The 15,736-nt window shown below is 60.4% G+C and overlaps 1 protein-coding gene across 12 annotated transcripts in view; it reads right to left on the bottom strand.

Moving 5' to 3' along the window:
• The window catches only part of ANK1 (ankyrin 1), a 67,132-nt gene that overhangs the window by 7,568 nt on the left and 43,828 nt on the right, over nt 1–15,736 (bottom strand). For 10 of the 12 annotated variants that reach the window (XM_068662147.1, XM_068662144.1, XM_068662148.1 and 7 more), the window contains 35 exons: nt 15,601–15,699; nt 14,821–14,919; nt 14,524–14,709; nt 14,287–14,385; nt 13,662–13,760; nt 13,255–13,353; nt 12,628–12,825; nt 12,411–12,509; nt 11,954–12,052; nt 11,578–11,676; nt 11,209–11,406; nt 10,932–11,030; nt 10,746–10,844; nt 9,449–9,646; nt 9,138–9,236; nt 8,653–8,751; nt 8,243–8,341; nt 8,046–8,138; nt 7,733–7,805; nt 7,345–7,368; nt 6,434–6,536; nt 5,995–6,142; nt 5,676–5,773; nt 5,364–5,588; nt 4,809–4,963; nt 4,487–4,698; nt 4,156–4,360; nt 3,886–3,982; nt 3,303–3,531; nt 3,021–3,146; nt 2,814–2,933; nt 2,595–2,679; nt 2,273–2,347; nt 1,578–1,709; nt 1,237–1,383 (listed from right to left, as the gene is read on the bottom strand). In XM_068662147.1, the coding sequence (XP_068518248.1) occupies nt 1,237–1,383; nt 1,578–1,709; nt 2,273–2,347; nt 2,595–2,679; nt 2,814–2,933; nt 3,021–3,146; nt 3,303–3,531; nt 3,886–3,982; nt 4,156–4,360; nt 4,487–4,698; nt 4,809–4,963; nt 5,364–5,588; nt 5,676–5,773; nt 5,995–6,142; nt 6,434–6,536; nt 7,345–7,368; nt 7,733–7,805; nt 8,046–8,138; nt 8,243–8,341; nt 8,653–8,751; nt 9,138–9,236; nt 9,449–9,646; nt 10,746–10,844; nt 10,932–11,030; nt 11,209–11,406; nt 11,578–11,676; nt 11,954–12,052; nt 12,411–12,509; nt 12,628–12,825; nt 13,255–13,353; nt 13,662–13,760; nt 14,287–14,385; nt 14,524–14,709; nt 14,821–14,919; nt 15,601–15,699 (4,414 nt within the window). Of the gene's footprint in view, nt 1–1,236; nt 1,384–1,577; nt 1,764–2,272; nt 2,348–2,594; nt 2,680–2,813; nt 2,934–3,020; nt 3,147–3,302; nt 3,532–3,885; nt 3,983–4,155; nt 4,361–4,486; nt 4,699–4,808; nt 4,964–5,363; nt 5,589–5,675; nt 5,774–5,994; nt 6,143–6,433; nt 6,537–7,344; nt 7,369–7,732; nt 7,806–8,045; nt 8,139–8,242; nt 8,342–8,652; nt 8,752–9,137; nt 9,237–9,448; nt 9,647–10,745; nt 10,845–10,931; nt 11,031–11,208; nt 11,407–11,577; nt 11,677–11,953; nt 12,053–12,410; nt 12,510–12,627; nt 12,826–13,254; nt 13,354–13,661; nt 13,761–14,286; nt 14,386–14,523; nt 14,710–14,820; nt 14,920–15,600; nt 15,700–15,736 lie in introns of those variants that run through there. The other 2 variants (XM_068662139.1, XM_068662149.1) reach the window with 2 other exon arrangements.

Below are 15,736 nucleotides of genomic sequence, written 5' to 3'. Positions count from 1 at the left end.
CCACTGCAAGGCACGGTGCCCTCTCTGCCACCCTACTGTCAGCCTCTGGGTCCCTGTCCCCAGCCCGCACCCAGCATCAGCTGGCTGAAGGTGGCCAGGTTCTGCAGGCACCAGCTCCCAGAGCTAACCCTTGAGTTGGGAAGGATAGCCCCAGTACACGTCCATGCTGAAGGAGGCAGCAGGGGCTCTACAACCCCATCAGTGTCCCTGGGCCTGCAAGCAATTGTCATGTCCTTGTCACCCGGGGCCACATGCACAGCCCGGGCACACTGGCTGGGACTATGGCCAAGACAGGCAGTCCAGTCCCGCACACGCAGGCAGCTTTGCTTAGCCTCCTTCAGCTCTGAGCCATGAGCCCCTTGTTCACTCCTGGAGACTAAGAGGGAACTCATCCTGCTCTGGGCAGCCAGGGACTGCCAGCAGAAGCCGGGGCACACGGAGCAGCTGGGAGCCCCCAGGCCCCCTCATGCAGGTGCCTGGCTGGAGGCAAGCAGTGCAGGGCCAGCGAGGGAAGGAGCAGGGGCAGTGCAGACAGGGAGGCCCAGGATGGCTGCCTGTAAGTGTGACACAGCCAGGAGAGGGGCAGCCCTGGGTGACATGCATTTGCTGGAGCTGGACGCGGCTCCTGGAGGGCTCAGCTGAGCTGGAGACAGTGGAGACAGGCAGAGGAGGAAGATGAGAAGAGAGGCCAGGATGAGCTGGGAGGAAGGAGGTGAGAAGAAGTGGCCCCCAGGAGTGCCCACCTCTGGTGGCACAAGGTGGCACGTTTGAGAGCAGATCGAGGGGAGAGACAAAGAGGGGGAGAGCGATGAGCCAGAGGCACACAGGCAGTGCCACGGTGCAGGGCTGCAGCAGCCCCACTCCTGCCTGGTGCACTGGCTCCCCCACAGCACACACAGCCCTGCACACAGGCAGGCTGTGCCTGGCACCCAGCCCAGGGCACAGCCATGGCTGGACAGATGGCTCCAGGAGCTCCTTGGCCACTGCTAAACACCGGTACCTTGCGAGGAGGAAGCCCCACATGTCCGTACTTTGAGAAGACAGCACGGCAGGGCCAAGGCTCCCATAGCACGGGCCCCCTGGGAAAGGCTACTTCTGCCCGTGGCACCTCGCACCCATGGAGCTCCTAAGGGGCCACCAGCACACCTGGACCAGGGCAGACATCAGCCCCAGTCTGTCTGCAGCAACTCTGTCCCCAGGCCCTCCGGCATTCATTGTGTAGGACTTGGGGCTCACCATTCATCTGGGAAGGTGAGAGGGAGTAGTCCCTGTCCGTGTAGCGCCAACTGCCCTTCAGGCTCCGGCTCTGCCGCCCAGAACCCTCCAGCGTGCTGACGATCTCGCTGCGGTCGATATTTCTCAGTGCTGTGTACAGGCTCTCCACTGCAAGGGAAGCTGGCGTCAGCCACAGGCGGGGCAGGCTGGTCACTGGGGGGACACAGCCATGCCCCAGCCACCCTTCAGGCAGGTGTACAAAAAGGGTGGCATAAACCCAGACAGGGAGCCCTGAGCACGTACAGCCTGCACGGCCAGCCCAGCCATCTCCACTCCTGCAGTAGGGCACCACAGATACTCACTCTTGACACTCTTGCCTTCGCGGCTGACCCAGAGGTTGAGTAGGGCTATGCTCTGCTCCAGCAGGGAGTTGGGGTTCTCCACACGTATCCTGTTGATGTCATCCACCCCAAACTGCAGCTCACGTGCCAGCTCTGGGGGAGACACCACATCTCAGCATCACACCCTTCAGTGCCTGCTGCCAGCTCCTGAGCCAGAAAGGCAGGAGGCGTTGTGAAGGGCTCAGCCAGACCCAGCACAGTCCTCCCACATCCCGCACAACTGAACATGGCAGAATGGGCAGGAGCAGGAGCTGGGATGGGGCACAGGCTGAAGCCTCTCTGCCCAGGCTGGCTGTGACTACCATATCACACTAAGGAGAAATGCAGGTACTGCTGCTGGTGTGTGCCTGCACCAACAGTGCTAGGCCTCCAGTAATGGGGACAACTTGGACCAAAACCCCTGGCATCTGTGCACGTGCTTGTGCATGCATGCAGGGCTGAAAGGAGGCTCTCAGCTTTGCAGAAGTGCTGGGACTTGCCACAAGAGCCTGCCAGAGGGGCTAGTGCAGACTATGTGAATACAAACTGCATCAAGAACCAGCTCCCTGGACAGCATAAAGCACATTGATGAGACCCTCCAGCATCTTCCCAGCCTTTCTAAGTGCTCAGTTTCAAGGCACATTGTGCATCCTTGGGGCCGTGAAGTGTGGACTCACCTGCCCAGCTGAGGCCCAGCTGCTCTGCTATGTCGACCATCTTCTGGTCTGCACGGTCGGTGCTGCTCAGAGAGCCTGGAGAAGAAGAGGGAGTCACAACTCCAGCTGCACAGGACCCTGAACTGGGGTGGGGAGGGAGAGAGGTACCGGCTGCGGGGACTCAGCACAGCCCTGCATGCAGGACCACGGAAACACTCAGGGAGCAGGACACTGCCACACATGTGAGTACAGTAGACTCAGCCCAGCCCTTGTTCCTGGCTTGGGTACCCCTACCCTAACTGCAAGTGGTGAGAGGCTTGAATAGACCTAGCTGGCTGCGTACCGAAACTGCTTTCGCTTAGGATGCTGTATCGCTCCCGCAGAGACAACGGCGTCAGTGTCTTCCTCCGCTCCTCACTGCTGCTTCCCTGCAGGAGTGGGGACAAACCAAGTGGTTACCAGCCTGAAAAGAGGGCAGCGGCTCTGCTGTGGCACCAGCACAGCCCTGGCATGGAGTGGCATGGCCACATGGGGCAGCTGAGAAAGAAGAGCAGACGCTGACCTTGGTGCAGGGTGGTATGCTGATGTTGAGGTGGCAGAGCACGTGCTGCAGGTCCTCATACTTCATGGCCTTGCGCAGGAAAGACAGGGAGCCGCTGGCTTCCCGGCTGCTGTCCCGGACCTGCGCACCAAGAGGCCGGGTAGTGGGGCCTGGCATGGGGCAGGTGCAGGGGCCCCACTGCAGCCCAGCCCTGTGCCCTGCCATTACCTTGATGGAGATGACAAGGCGGTTCTCCCGGAAGGACTGGAAGAGGAAGGTGCGTGGCTGCGTGGTCTTCTTAACAGGAACCAGGTTTCCTGAGAGCTCAACATGCAAAGGCATCCCCTCCACCACCTGGAGGGCAGGGAACACAAGATAAGTCCCTGTGCACGGCAGCTTCACCTGCCCTTCTCTCCAGGCCAGGGCCAGGTCCCTGCACTGGCATCAGCACCCCTCCCGCACAGGCAGCCCTTGCCCTGCTGCCTCCCATGCATGCTGCTGGGGACAAACCTCAATGTCCCTGCTGCGGGCCACCTCGGTGAAGTTTTCATGCTGCTCTAAAGTCTTGTCCACCTTGTCATCAGTCATGCAGTAGCAGCGCAGCCTGCCTTCCCGTGCATCGTTCATCTTGGCAAACACCACAAATTTGGCCATGTAGGGCACAGCTGTCAGCTCCTTGTACAGCATGGTGGCGAAGTGCACGGCCTCAGCCGTGCGTGGGCAGTCGGCCAGCCAGAACCTGTGGGAGGGCTGGATCAGGGGTGCTGCGGAGCTGGTTCCCCAGCCACGCTGGGAGAGCAAACAGCACTGCAGAGGTTGCCACAACGTTTCTGGGTGTGGGAGTTGCACACAAGTGCAAGAACTGTCCCTCTCCCTCAGCACACCCAAGTGTCACAGTGTTTCCTGGTGTGTGTCAAGGCAGCACAGGTGTCTTAAGGCTAGAGTCAACTGCCCTGCACGTGGGGGTGTGGCAGCACCACAGAAACCGATGAGCACAGGGGCTGGAGGCTCTTTTCAGCAGAGACTGCACCCCAAGAGGGCCCCAGGATCAGCAGCTGTCCCCGCTGCACCTCATGCTTTGCCCACGACTTACCTGGCAGACACATTGGTGGTAAAATTAGCACATTCCTTTTCATAGACCAGCTTCGTGGTGCCTGTGATGTCTTCCCACTGAGCTTGGGCTGTCCCTCCTGCAGCAGAAAGCAGGGGTAAGCACACTGCCCCTCTGTAAGCCAGGGGCCTGCTCTCCCCACCACACAGCTGCACCCTGCCCTCGACTCCCAGGAGCTACATCCTACTGAGGCGGCCCAGCCTGTCCCCACCCGGACCACTCGTGCCCACACAGCAGGGGCGGCAGCCTCACCAATCACACTGCAGAGCAGACGCAGGCTGGTGGTGTCACCCTCGCCACTGTCTCGGGGATTGTCCTTCCAGGACGGGGGCAAAGGGATACGGAGGCCGATGGGGCGGTGGAACTTCCTCCGGCGTGGCTCCACCGTGACAATGGGGCTGAAGGTCGCCTGGTTCCCCAGCAGTTTGGTCACCAGCTCATCGGGCACAGGTTGTGCCTGCGGGCAGCACGGGTTGGGGAGTCAGGGCCAGCCCCTGCAAGTGCTGGGGTGCAGCCTGGGCCAGCTGCTTGTCCCTGACTGCAGAAGCCCAGCCAGGCTCCAGACCGAGTTGTCGGGGCTCACCTGCAGGGCCAGTCTCACTTCCTTGGTGACGGCAGCGTCTGGGAAGGTGGCCTGTACCATGGGCACCAGTGTGCTTCTCAAGCACCCTCCCTCAGGGCCGATCATGTCACAGACCTGGCAAATCCGGGACATGACCACGAAGTAGAGAGGGAAGTCGGTAGTGACGATGCGGCAGACCCTCTTCTTCTCCAGCTCCTCCAGGCTCTCCAGCTCTGCAAGGGCAGCGCAGCCGTCAGCGTTCAACCCTGCTCCGGGCCCGTGGCTCTCACCCACCACTTCGCCTGGTCGCCTGGTGTCAAACCCCAGCCCTGGCAACGCTCACCCTCATCCATGCCATTGAGTAGCTGGTCCATGTAGCTCTCCTCATAGAGGTTGCGGTGCTCCTTCCAGACCGAGCCGTTCTCATTGCGCAGTACCACCAGCTCACGGTCTCCACGCCCGTAAGAGGCAAAGTGGGGGATCTCCACGATGACAGGGCTGCAGATAGGGAAAGAAGTGTGCTCACACCCACATGCTGCCACTGGGATCTGCAGGCAGCAAGGTGGCTGTGGGCAGAACACCTGGCCGCACTACACAGCCACAGGAAGGGGGAGACAGGGCACCTCACAGCCTTGTCTCTGGGAAATGGAGCTCTGCACCCAGCAGGCCACTGCTGATCAGGGCTTTCCCCACCACAGCGCAGCCACTGCTCCATCACCCGCCCCAAAATTGTACTGTGCCAGGCCAGAGCTGGGATCACTCCTGCACCAGACCTCCACAAGCAGCAGCCAGCACAGGTCTTGTCCCCAGTCTCCAGAGGAGCACAAGCCCATCCCCAGCCCTAAGGGATGGTCCTGGTGGGGGCAGCCCCATCCACTCTGTCCCCAGCCTCGCTCACCTGAGGAACTGGGCCCCGGCGGGCCCCAGAGCGATGATCCTGCTGGCCAAGCCCTCCTCCTCAGCCAGATTTGGGGGTGCGGGCAGCTTCTGGGGCTTCACCAGGCGGCAGGTGATGCGGGTTGGTGCGGCGCAGGCGCGGGGTGGGATGACCACACGCAGCCCGTGGTGCCGGCTGCCCCGCATGGAGCCGCCGCGGGCGTCCACCATGAAGCTCACCAGGAACCTGCCGTGGATGGAGGAGAGGGCAGGTGGGTGCCTTGCAGCCACCCGTGTGCACGCCACACAGGTGCCACACGGGCCGGGCACTCACCCTGTGTGCACGGGGCTGGCCACTGGGCTGATGTTGTCTGAAGTCTCAGTGGCTGGGCTGCTGGGGATCAGAGAGTCCTCATCGAACTCCTTGGAGGGCTGTGTAAGGCAGGGAAGAGCCCCCGTGGGCACAGGGTCCCGTTTGGGGGTGCTGAGCCTGCTCCCCCCTCTGCACTCTCCCAGCCCTGACGAGGCAGCCCTGTACCGCCAGCTTTGTTCCCCCTGCCCACCTCACATTTTAGCTCAGTGCTGACAGGGAAGGAGGGTCCACCTGGCAAAGAATGACCCGGGGGCCATGTCAGGCCATGTCCCATGCTCACCTCCTGCGGGGACACCGAGGGCGCAGGCAGCAGGCTGACTTGCTCAGCTTCTGTCTCCACAGGTCCTAATTGCTCAGGCTCCTCTGCTCTGGTCACCACAGTCTCAGGTGGAATACAGGGGACCTGTGGGACAGCTGCAGACTCCTCCCTGGTAGGAGAGAGCAGTGACAGCCACTGCAGCGGCAGGCCTGGGACCCTCAGCTTCCAGCCATCCCGAGGGAGCCCTGGGGCCACGGGGCGAAGGTGCAATCAGCCGCAGACCCACACATGTCCTTGTGCAAGACCAACACAAACCAGCTGTGCCTGCTGCAATGGCTGCTGGGGCTCAGGGATGTACTCCTGGCCTCCGGCTGCCCCTGCCCCACTGGCATCCCAACCCAACACCAAACTGGTCTCGCACCCCGCTCCCACTCCCTCTCTGCCATCCAGTGCCTCATACATTTGCTCCAGGGTCATCCTGGTCACAAGCTCCAGCATCTCCCTCTTGCCCTCCTGGTCCCTGGGTTCAGGTGTCCTGGGCTTCGGTGCGATCAGCTCCTCCTCTGAAACCAAGAGCTGGCTTAGCATGCAGAGGCAGCAGGACAGGGGAGCACAGAAGCTCAGACTTTGCCCCCATCCCTGCTCCCACCACTGGCCACACACATTCATCCCCAGACGTGTGGGGAATTTTCCTTCTGACAGAGGCCGAAGCTGTTGGTTAGTGGGACAGGAGCTGTGGTAGCTGTTGGGAGCCTCAGCTGCCAGCTGGCCCCTTTTCCACGGCACCCACACACAGAGCAGAGCCTGCTGGGGACACCTCACCACCGGGCACTGCAGACAGGCATAGGCAGGACTGGGGCCACGTGAAGGACTCACCAACATTGTCAAGTGCATCTGTGCACCTCTAACTGCGGGACAAGCCCAGCCAGCACCACCTGCTGGCCCAGTTAACTCCTGCTAAGGGGTCCACCAGGGCTGGGCTTGTGCTAAAGCCCTGCAGGAAGGAGTCCAGCACCTCCCAAAGCAGGAGACCAGCCCTGGTGATGGGGAGGGGACTGCAGCAGCATAGGGACCCTCCAGTGCTCAGCTTCACCCCCGTTGTGGCCAGAGCGGCACGGGGTGGCTGGGTATGGGCACCAGAGCTTGCCACAGAACCAGGTTCCTCTGCCCCCTGGTTGGGGGATAGCCCTGTTCATGCAGTCACACCACAGCAAGCAGCATGGACACGGATGGGCAGAACAGGATGGCAGGGCCTGTGCTGGGTAGCACCAGCCCAGCAACAAGGCTCAGCAGATGGAGGTGGCGTGCAGATGGTTAGTGGCCATGGGGTGAAATGGGCCATTGAGCTGGGGTGGGAGACGTGTTTCATACCCATTACTGTGACATGAGCAGTGCCTGCAAAGTAAGAAGAGGCAAAAGTGAGGTCTCAGTGGGAGGGAACAGGAGCAGACCAGCTGCAGCCGGGCTGGGAGTTGGTACTGCCCCAGAGAGCATGGTGGGGTGCTCCATGTGCCCAAGGGCTCTCTGCACACCGTCCTCGGGGTATGGGGCCACAGAGAGGTCCAGGTATCTCCCCCTCACACAGCACAGGGGAGCGAAGCCATCCCCGGAGGCTGGTGGGCTCCCCACCTCCTCTCTGAGAGACCCCTGTGTGGCCAGGCAGCTCCCCCAACCCCAGTGCCCATCCCTAGGGCTGCTGGCAGTGGTGCCAGCTCAGCCAGCAGACCTCTGGGGGTGCGACCCAGCTCCGGCCCCTCACCTTCATCCTCTGACACATCCAGAATCTCATCCACAGTCTCTGGGAAGCTCATGCGGTACTTGTCACTGACTGGCTGTGGGACCAGAGGACAGTCAGAGCAGGCCAGCCCTTACTGCAGCGCCGCCCGCAGCTCCTGCCCCCATGCCCGGGCACTCGGGCTGCACTCAGGCAACCTCTGCCCCAAGCAAGACCACAGCCGCTGCCTGGGGCTCGCTGCCTGGCCAAGGACAGCAGACCCCCGCCTGGCTGATCCCAGCCCCAACTCCCCTACACAGGGTCCTGCACCCCACCAGTCCCATACCCAGGAGCTCACCAGGATGTCGGTTTCCTCTGTGACAATCTTGAGCACATCTGTGACAGAAATGTAGCCGAGCCGCTTCGCAATGGCCAGGGGAGTGGTGCCATTCTGTGCAAGGCAGGAAGATGGGGTCAGCTGCAGCTACGAGGGAGCCCAAGCAAGCACCTGAGCTCACCGCAGGGTGAGGAGGTGCAGGCAAGTGCACTTCCTACCGTGCTGATCTCGTTGGGAGAGGCACCGTGCTTCAGCAGCAGCGTCACGACATCCGTGTGGCCCTGCTGTGCTGCCTGGTGCAGGGGGGTGTAGCCCAGCTGCAGGAGAGGACAGAGGGTGCTGCCATCAGCTCTGGGTTCTACTGCCCAAGAAACACTCGCCCCAGGCTTCGCATGGTGCTTCATGCCTAGAGGACAAGGTCTGCCCCTCTACTTTCTGTGGATGTCTGCAGGACCCAGCACCTGCCCGGGGCTGTAGGTGGACTACAGCAGCTTCCAGACATGGAGAAAGGAGGGCTTGGAGCAAGGTGGAGGAGTCATGGGGGCAGGGGCAGGCAAAGGCTTTCTCATCAACCTGCATTCTGTTCCCCAGGGCAAAGGGGTCCTTGGAGCACAGGGCATCACTGTACCTTAGTCTTGGCATTGACATCAGCCTGGTGCTGTAGCAGAAACTTCACCAGTTTGATGTTCCCATAGTGGCTGGCCACATGCAGCGGGGTATAGCCCATCTGAAAGACAAGATCACGACTCAGCCTGCCCTCAGCAGTGCTTCCTGCCTTTCTGTCTTGGGTATGCTTATTCCATGGGCAAGCCCCCACAGCTGAAGCATGGAACACATGTGCTGGTGCTGCCTGAGAGCCCAGGACCAGGGCTGAGGCCACACTGCAGACTACACGACATTGTGCCCAGGAAGACAGGGGTGAGCTGTGGGAGCAGGCAAAAAGCATTCTTGCAGCGAGGTGGGGGGAAGAGAAAGAAGAGACCCCAGGACACAAGGATGCCTGCAAGGGGGGGGAAGTTCTTGCACAAAGAAAAGCAAGGCTCTGCTTGCAGCAGGCCTATAAGTAGTTCCCAAGTGTTTTTCATCCCAGCCATGACCAACACACTACTTTACCCTGGTTGTTGCATCCACTGTAACTCTGTGTTTCACCAGAACATCAGCAACTGGCACATGTCCCTCTTGGGCCACAAGATGGAGAGGAGTCAGGCCACTCTGCAAAAAGAGCAGGTCACCTGCACAGTGGCAGTGGAAGCACTGCAGCTCTACCAGCAGAGCCTCTTAAGTTGGGTTGTCAACATGGCAAATTGGCTAACACTGTGCTCTTGGCGAGAGCCTTGCTGCCTGAATGCAGAGAGGCACTGGGTCTGCTATTGCCTGCCAGAGCGTTCACCTCCGGCCTGGCAGGAAGCACCAGCACAACTTACCTTGTTGCCTAAATCGCCGTTGGCTTGTTTGGAGAAGAGCAGGGCCACCATGTCCGCATGCCCCTCCTGAGAAGCCAGGTGTAGGGGGGTGACTCCCTGCACAGACTCCGCGTTTGCAGAAGCCCCGTACTGCAGTAAGCTGCTGGCCACCTCCATCTGGTTCTGCTTGGCAGCGATGTGCAGGGGGGTGTACCCGTTCTGTGGGGGAAGACCACTGCAGTGCTCAGCAAACGCCAAGCACATCTGCCAGGACAGGAGGTACCAGCCCACCCCTGCAGGCCAGGCCTGTCCTTCCTAGCCACCTCCAGAGCTCGGGGACACAGCCTCACGCCTGAACCATCTCCCTGACAGCAACTAGGCCTGCCACTGAGGCCACCTGCCACTGAGCAAATCCTGCTTCTCCGGACAAATCAGTCGAGGTGCTTCCAAGGCTTTGGGTCCAGCTGGTATAAGCAGCCCTGAGGTTTTCCTCACGTGAATTTCTAGCATGCAGCCACTTGGGGCAGCAAGAGCCAGGGCAGGCAGGCACCTACTGGGACACGCTGGGCGGCCGTGTGGAGCAGGACTCACAGCACACAGCATTAATATTCAGGCAGAGGCCACAGGGCCCTGAGCACCGCCTGCGCTGCGGTGTGCCAGAAGCGGAACAGACACCCCTTGTCCGCAGTGACGTGGACTGTCGGTGACGCAGACGGAGGTGGATCAGCAGCAGCGCCAGCTGCCCTGATGCCTGCCCAGCAGGTCTGCTAGAAGCCACACAGGGGAGAGGGGAGAGCCAGATGGGGAGAGCTGGCACTGGTGGCTGCTTGTCTGCTGGGAGGTTGCAGCTTCTGCAAACGATGTGGAAACCAGGACATAAGGCTGCTGGGCTGCTCCACAGGGAAATGCTCCCCATGCTCAGGCAGAGCCTGAGACGCTCACAAGCTGCTGCTTTTTTCTGACTCATGGCTTCCCAGCTGCATGCAAACATTCGCCTGTGGTTTCCAAAACTGCCAGACCGCAGCGCTGCTCAGCAGGACTTGCCATGGAAACACGTCCCCTCCCCAACAACAGCCACCAGGCTGCCAGCAGGGAACGTCCCTGACACAGCTGCTCTGTGGGAACAGGATGCCTGCTCAGCACCCCTGCTGGTGCAGGAGATGGGCCAGCATGAGCAGTTGGCATGGAGGGCCACAGGGGTGGCTGGCGGGTGTCACAGCTGAGGGGTGACACAGGAGATGGCACAGCCACCTACAGCTAGAGTGCACTGAACACACACACGACATCCCCTCAGAGACAGGACCGCGTCCAGTCTTACCCAGGCTGAGCTGTGTGGGGAGCTCCCCTTGGGAAGCAGCAGCTTGACAATCTCCAGGTTGTTGTGGTGCACAGCCACATGCAGTGGGGTCAGGCCATTCTGCAGAGGGGGAGAGGGTGCAGAGTGGTGAGACAGAGCCTCTCCCCACACCACTCATTCCTCCCACAGCCCCAGAGCAACCCTCACCTTTCCTGCTGCGTTAGGGTGAGCGTCACGTGCCAGGAGCAGCTCTGCCACATCTACCTTCCCATACTTGGCCGCAACGTGGAGAGGGGTAAATCCTTTCTGAGGAGAAAGGCAGCCCATCACAGGGTGTACAGGGATGACAAGGAGAATGCTGGCACAAGCACAGGGAGGGGTGCTGCAGCACAGGAGGAAGCTGCCCCTTCTGTGACAGGGACGCTGTGCCGCCAGCCCCCCCAGGCACAGCTCGCCTACTATAGCAGCAGCCGCAGCAGCCTACCTTGGTCATGCAGGTCTGGGAGGCTCCCTTCTCCAGCAAGGCCAGGGCTGTGTCCACATGCCCCTCTCTGGCTGTGATGTGCAGGGGTGTGTGCCCTGCTGTTGTTGCCAGGTTGGGGTTTGCATTGTTCTCCAGAAGCAGTTTGACCATGCCGGTGTGGCCAATGCGTGCAGCGCAGTGCAGAGGAGTCTGGTCATCCTGTGAGGGAGGCAGAGAGGCTGCTGCTGGTGGGCCTGGACCTGTCCCTTCCCCGGCCCAACTTCTGATGCTCCACAGCCCCTGGCAGGCAGGGCCCTGGACAGACGACAGCAAGCACCCAGCACCAGCTGTTCCCAGTGCTGGACTGGCACACGGGATCTCCCTGCCTACCTTGGCCTTGGCGTTGGCTTTGGCTTTGTTCTGCAGCAGGTACTTGGCCACATCCGTGTGCCCAGCTCTGGCTGCCATGTGCAGGGGCGTCTCTACTTTCTGCAGCAAGGACAGGTTGAAGTGGTGAGGCCATGGGAGGGGACATGCTTTCCTGCAGTCATTCTTCTGGTCCAAGTGTAGGAAAGCAGTGCCCCCAGTTTGTTCTAGCCCCCGGTGTTTCCTCCTGATAGCAGAGGTGGTGGTGGTGGGGAGGAAGGAGGGAAAGGGGGCACCAGGCATTTCCCAGGAGAGCAGAGAGCGGGATGTGGGCAACCTTGACCTCCTGCTGCACCCCCCCATAGTGAGCCCCCACAGCCCCAGCCAGGGCAGGACTCACCACATTGGACACATTAGGAGACGCTCCGCGCTGCAGCAGGGTCTTAACAATGGGCAGGTGCCCCATGAAGGCAGCCACGTGCAAAGGGGTCAGGCCGGACTGCGGAGAGAAGGGGGTCAGGACTCCTGATGGGGGCTGACGGTCTCACCAACACCTCTTCCTGTGCTCCCACCCCCGGGCATGCTCTGACACACAGGCAAACCCCATGTCTCCCGCCAGGCCCCCAGCAGCCCCGATGTGAGCTGAGGGCAGCACAGAGAGCTGCTGCCCCCTGGCAGGAAGCAGGCTGTGGGGAGATGCTGCCAGGAGCAGCAGGTCCTGAGCTGCAGAGAGCTCTCAGCCGCAAAGAAGAAGACACTGGGGGTCAGCAGAGGCAGCAAGCCGTCCTCCCCTGCAGCGCTGCCTGTTGTGCGCAGGCAGCAGCAGAAAAGCTGAGGCCGGCCTGCAGCCCACCCACCTCTGTGACAGCGTCGATGGAGGCTCCTGTCTTCAGCAGCAGCTCCATCACACGGATGTGGTTCTTCTTGCAGGCGATGTGGAGGGGCGTGAAGCCATTCTGCAGACAAACCAGCTGATGGTCAACTGCAGGCACACTTCTCCTCCTCCCCCTTTTTTTCTCCATCCCCAGCCCCCTCCCTCCTTTTCTGATCTTTTGCCTGCCCCTCCTTGCTCACCAGGGCTCTGGAGTTGGGCTTGGCCCCCTTCTCCACCAACAACTTGGCCACACGGTGGTGGCCGCAGTGTGCGGCCACATGCAGCGGCGTTAGGTGGTCCAGCGTGATGTCGTCGATCTCAGCGCTGTACTGCAGGAGCAGGCGCACGCAGTCCAGGTGGTCACCCTGCGCTGCCATGTGGATCGGCGACAGGCCGTTCTGTGACCGTGGAGCAAGGCCTCAGGGCTGGGCTGGGGGGCACTGGGCATCTCACAAAGCCCCGCCGCCCCCTGGGCCACAGCTCTGGGCAGGAGGGACACGGTAATCCCAAGCTTCTGCCGGAGAGGAGCCCCCAGGTGCCCCACTGTGACTTACAAGGGAGCAATGCTGAGCAGGGGGCAAGACCTGAAGAGCTGCTGCCATAGGGCAGGCTGTCCCCAGGCCACCCCCTTCCCAGGGCACGCAGCCCTTCAGCAAAAGGCTCCAGTGAGGGCCAAGGAGGTGGTCTGGAAGTTCCTTGCCCTTGGTGACTAAAAGCTCAGTCCTGGCCCAGCCACGGAGAGCATCCAGCAACTGCACACAGCTTGTGACCCCTGCACCGTCCCAGGGCCTGACACCAAGCACAACCCCACAGGGTCCCATGGGCACCTTGGTTTTGGCTTGAATGGGAGCCCCATGATCCAGCAGGATCTCTGCAATTCGCACATGTCCATTGCGAGCTGCACAGTGGAGAGGGGTCAGCTCGTCCTGGGGAGAGAAGGGTTCAGAGGCTCAGCATGGGCAAAGAAAGGTCGGGAGAGAATAGAGACTTGTGACTTGTTTGTAAAATAAGGTAAAAGTGAGCTCGCCCTCAGTCTCCAAGGCTCACCAGCCATGCATGCAGCCTCCCCTCAACCTGTGCAAGTAGCACTGAAAGTGCACCAGAGACCTGCGGTCATGCCCCAGCACCATGTTCACAGGGTACGTGCTGGGGAGCACAGCGCAGCAGTGCTCAGGCACAGGGAGCCTGCGGATAGAGACCCGTGCACTTGCTGGTGCTTCAGAAGGGCTCTCACCTTGGTCCTCGTCTCTATCTGGGCCCCACGATCCAGCAGCAGCCGTACCATGATGATGTTGCCTCGACGGGAGGCTATGTGCAGGGGAGTGATCCCATTCTGACAGAAGGAAGGGCAGTCTGTTAAAGAGAGCACCCCCTTCTCTTTCCCCTGCAGGGCTGCCAGGAAGCATGGGGAAAACAACAGAGGGCAGGAAACAGCGAAATCCCTGCTCAGGGATGGCTGGGCCAGGGGGTGGGCACCTGCCCCTGTCTCCAGCTGTGAAAAGAAGCTGCACAGGGCTCACAGAAAAGTGCCAGCTTGTGGGCTTGTCTACACCCATGTGACTGGAAATGGCACACCAACTACAGGGGCATAAGCTCTGCCCTGTGGCAACACCAGCTTTCCCTCGGCCTGGACACAATGTCCCAAGAGTACAGCTGTGACAGAGGTGAGATGCAGTAGAAAAGTCCCATGCTGCTTATTAATGGCCAACCCTCAGACAGGTACCAGCGTGCTATCTTCTGCACAGTGCCACCTTTCCAAGGGACCCTTGGAGCTGTTCACCACGTGGAAGGGAGTCACAGTATCCTCCCCTCACGCTGGGGCAGTGCCAGTTCCAGCAGCCACACCACTTTGCACTCACCTGGGGTGTGAAGTTGACACTGGCTCCACGGTTCAGCAGTAATTGGGCCACACTGAGATTCTCGTAGTGGGCTGCAATGTGCAAGGGGGTAAATCCAGTCTAGGGGAAAGAAGGAGGGATCAGCCCAGCCAGACACATGCTCCCTGCTGAAAGGATGGATAAATACAGCATACCAAGCTGCTGTTCTCCCTGGGGATGTGGAAAAGCTCCCAGATACGGGGTGGGAGAGCCACACACCTTGGAGAGGACGTCAGCATTGGGGTCATTCTGCAGCAGCACGGCGGCTGTGCGGGTGTCATCGTTGCGGGCTGCAATGTGCAAGGCGGGCAGGCGGACCTTACCCTTTGTCCCATAGTTGATAAGGTGAGCAACCACATTCTCATGTCCCTGCTGCAGAGCCACAGCTAGTGGTGTGAACCCATCCTGAAAGAGAGGCAGGTGAGAGGGGGAGAGCCGAGGAGCCACACCAGCATCTGGCACATCCAAGAGCAGCCCCAACGAGCAAGGCTACAGTGTCCTCCCCGAGGACCTCACCTCTGTGGCTACATTCTGGTTGGCTCCATTTTCCAGCAGGAACTTGACAACTTCCAGGTGGTTTTCCTGTGCTGCCATGTAGAGGGGTGTGAAGCCTTTCTGCAAACAGAGCCGTGCACGTCAACACAACCCTTCTTCCAGATCCTTGCAGAGCTACACCCCACCAACAGCCACCCCCTCAGCTCATTGAACTGGGGGAAAAGCGCACACAGTGTGAGTGAGAAAAGTAAAAATCTAATGGCAACATTGGAGCAATCGGAAAGCAGGAGCCCAAGGCACCCACACCCAGAAAGAACCAGGAGATGCTTTTCAGCAGTCAACCCATAAAACATTGCCTTCCACTCCCTGCCTCTACACTCCCTTAACTCTGGGGGTATTTTTCCCATCAGGCACACATCGAAGGGCTTGCAGCCCCACCAGGTCCACGAAAGAGTGAACAAAGGAGGCATGGTGTGCAGACATGCAAGGGCTGCAGGAAAACTCACAGCTGTGTCTGAGCATCACCCATCAGTCTTCCCAGGAAGGGTTTAGTATGCTTGTGCATGCTCCCATGGACTCCCACCAGAGAGGGACTCATCTCCCATCTCTCTCAAGCCTCCCCACCCACTCACACCCTCGTGGTCCTTAGTGAGTTTGGCAGAGCAATCCTTGACCCTGAACAGGACTAGAGAAACTGCAAAGGGCTGCTCAAGTACCCACGCAGGGCACAGTTCTCACATGAGGACACCACCACCACCACACATGCTGGGGGCTTTTCCCACCCAACCTATGTTACTCTACCTGTGACTGCGCGTTGACATTGGCCCCATAGTTCACCAGTTCCCGGACCACGTCCTGTTGCCCAGCCAGGGCAGCAATGTGCAGGGCTGTGTTTCCCTTCTGAAAGACACCACAGGGAAGCACTCAGGGGCTGGAA

The sequence above is a fragment of the Anas acuta genome, chromosome 27 (genome assembly GCF_963932015.1).
Source record: "Anas acuta chromosome 27, bAnaAcu1.1, whole genome shotgun sequence".
Taxonomy (NCBI): domain Eukaryota; kingdom Metazoa; phylum Chordata; class Aves; order Anseriformes; family Anatidae; genus Anas; species Anas acuta.
The sequence above is the reverse complement of the archived record's forward strand: the minus strand, read 5'-3'. Positions and strand labels throughout refer to the sequence as shown.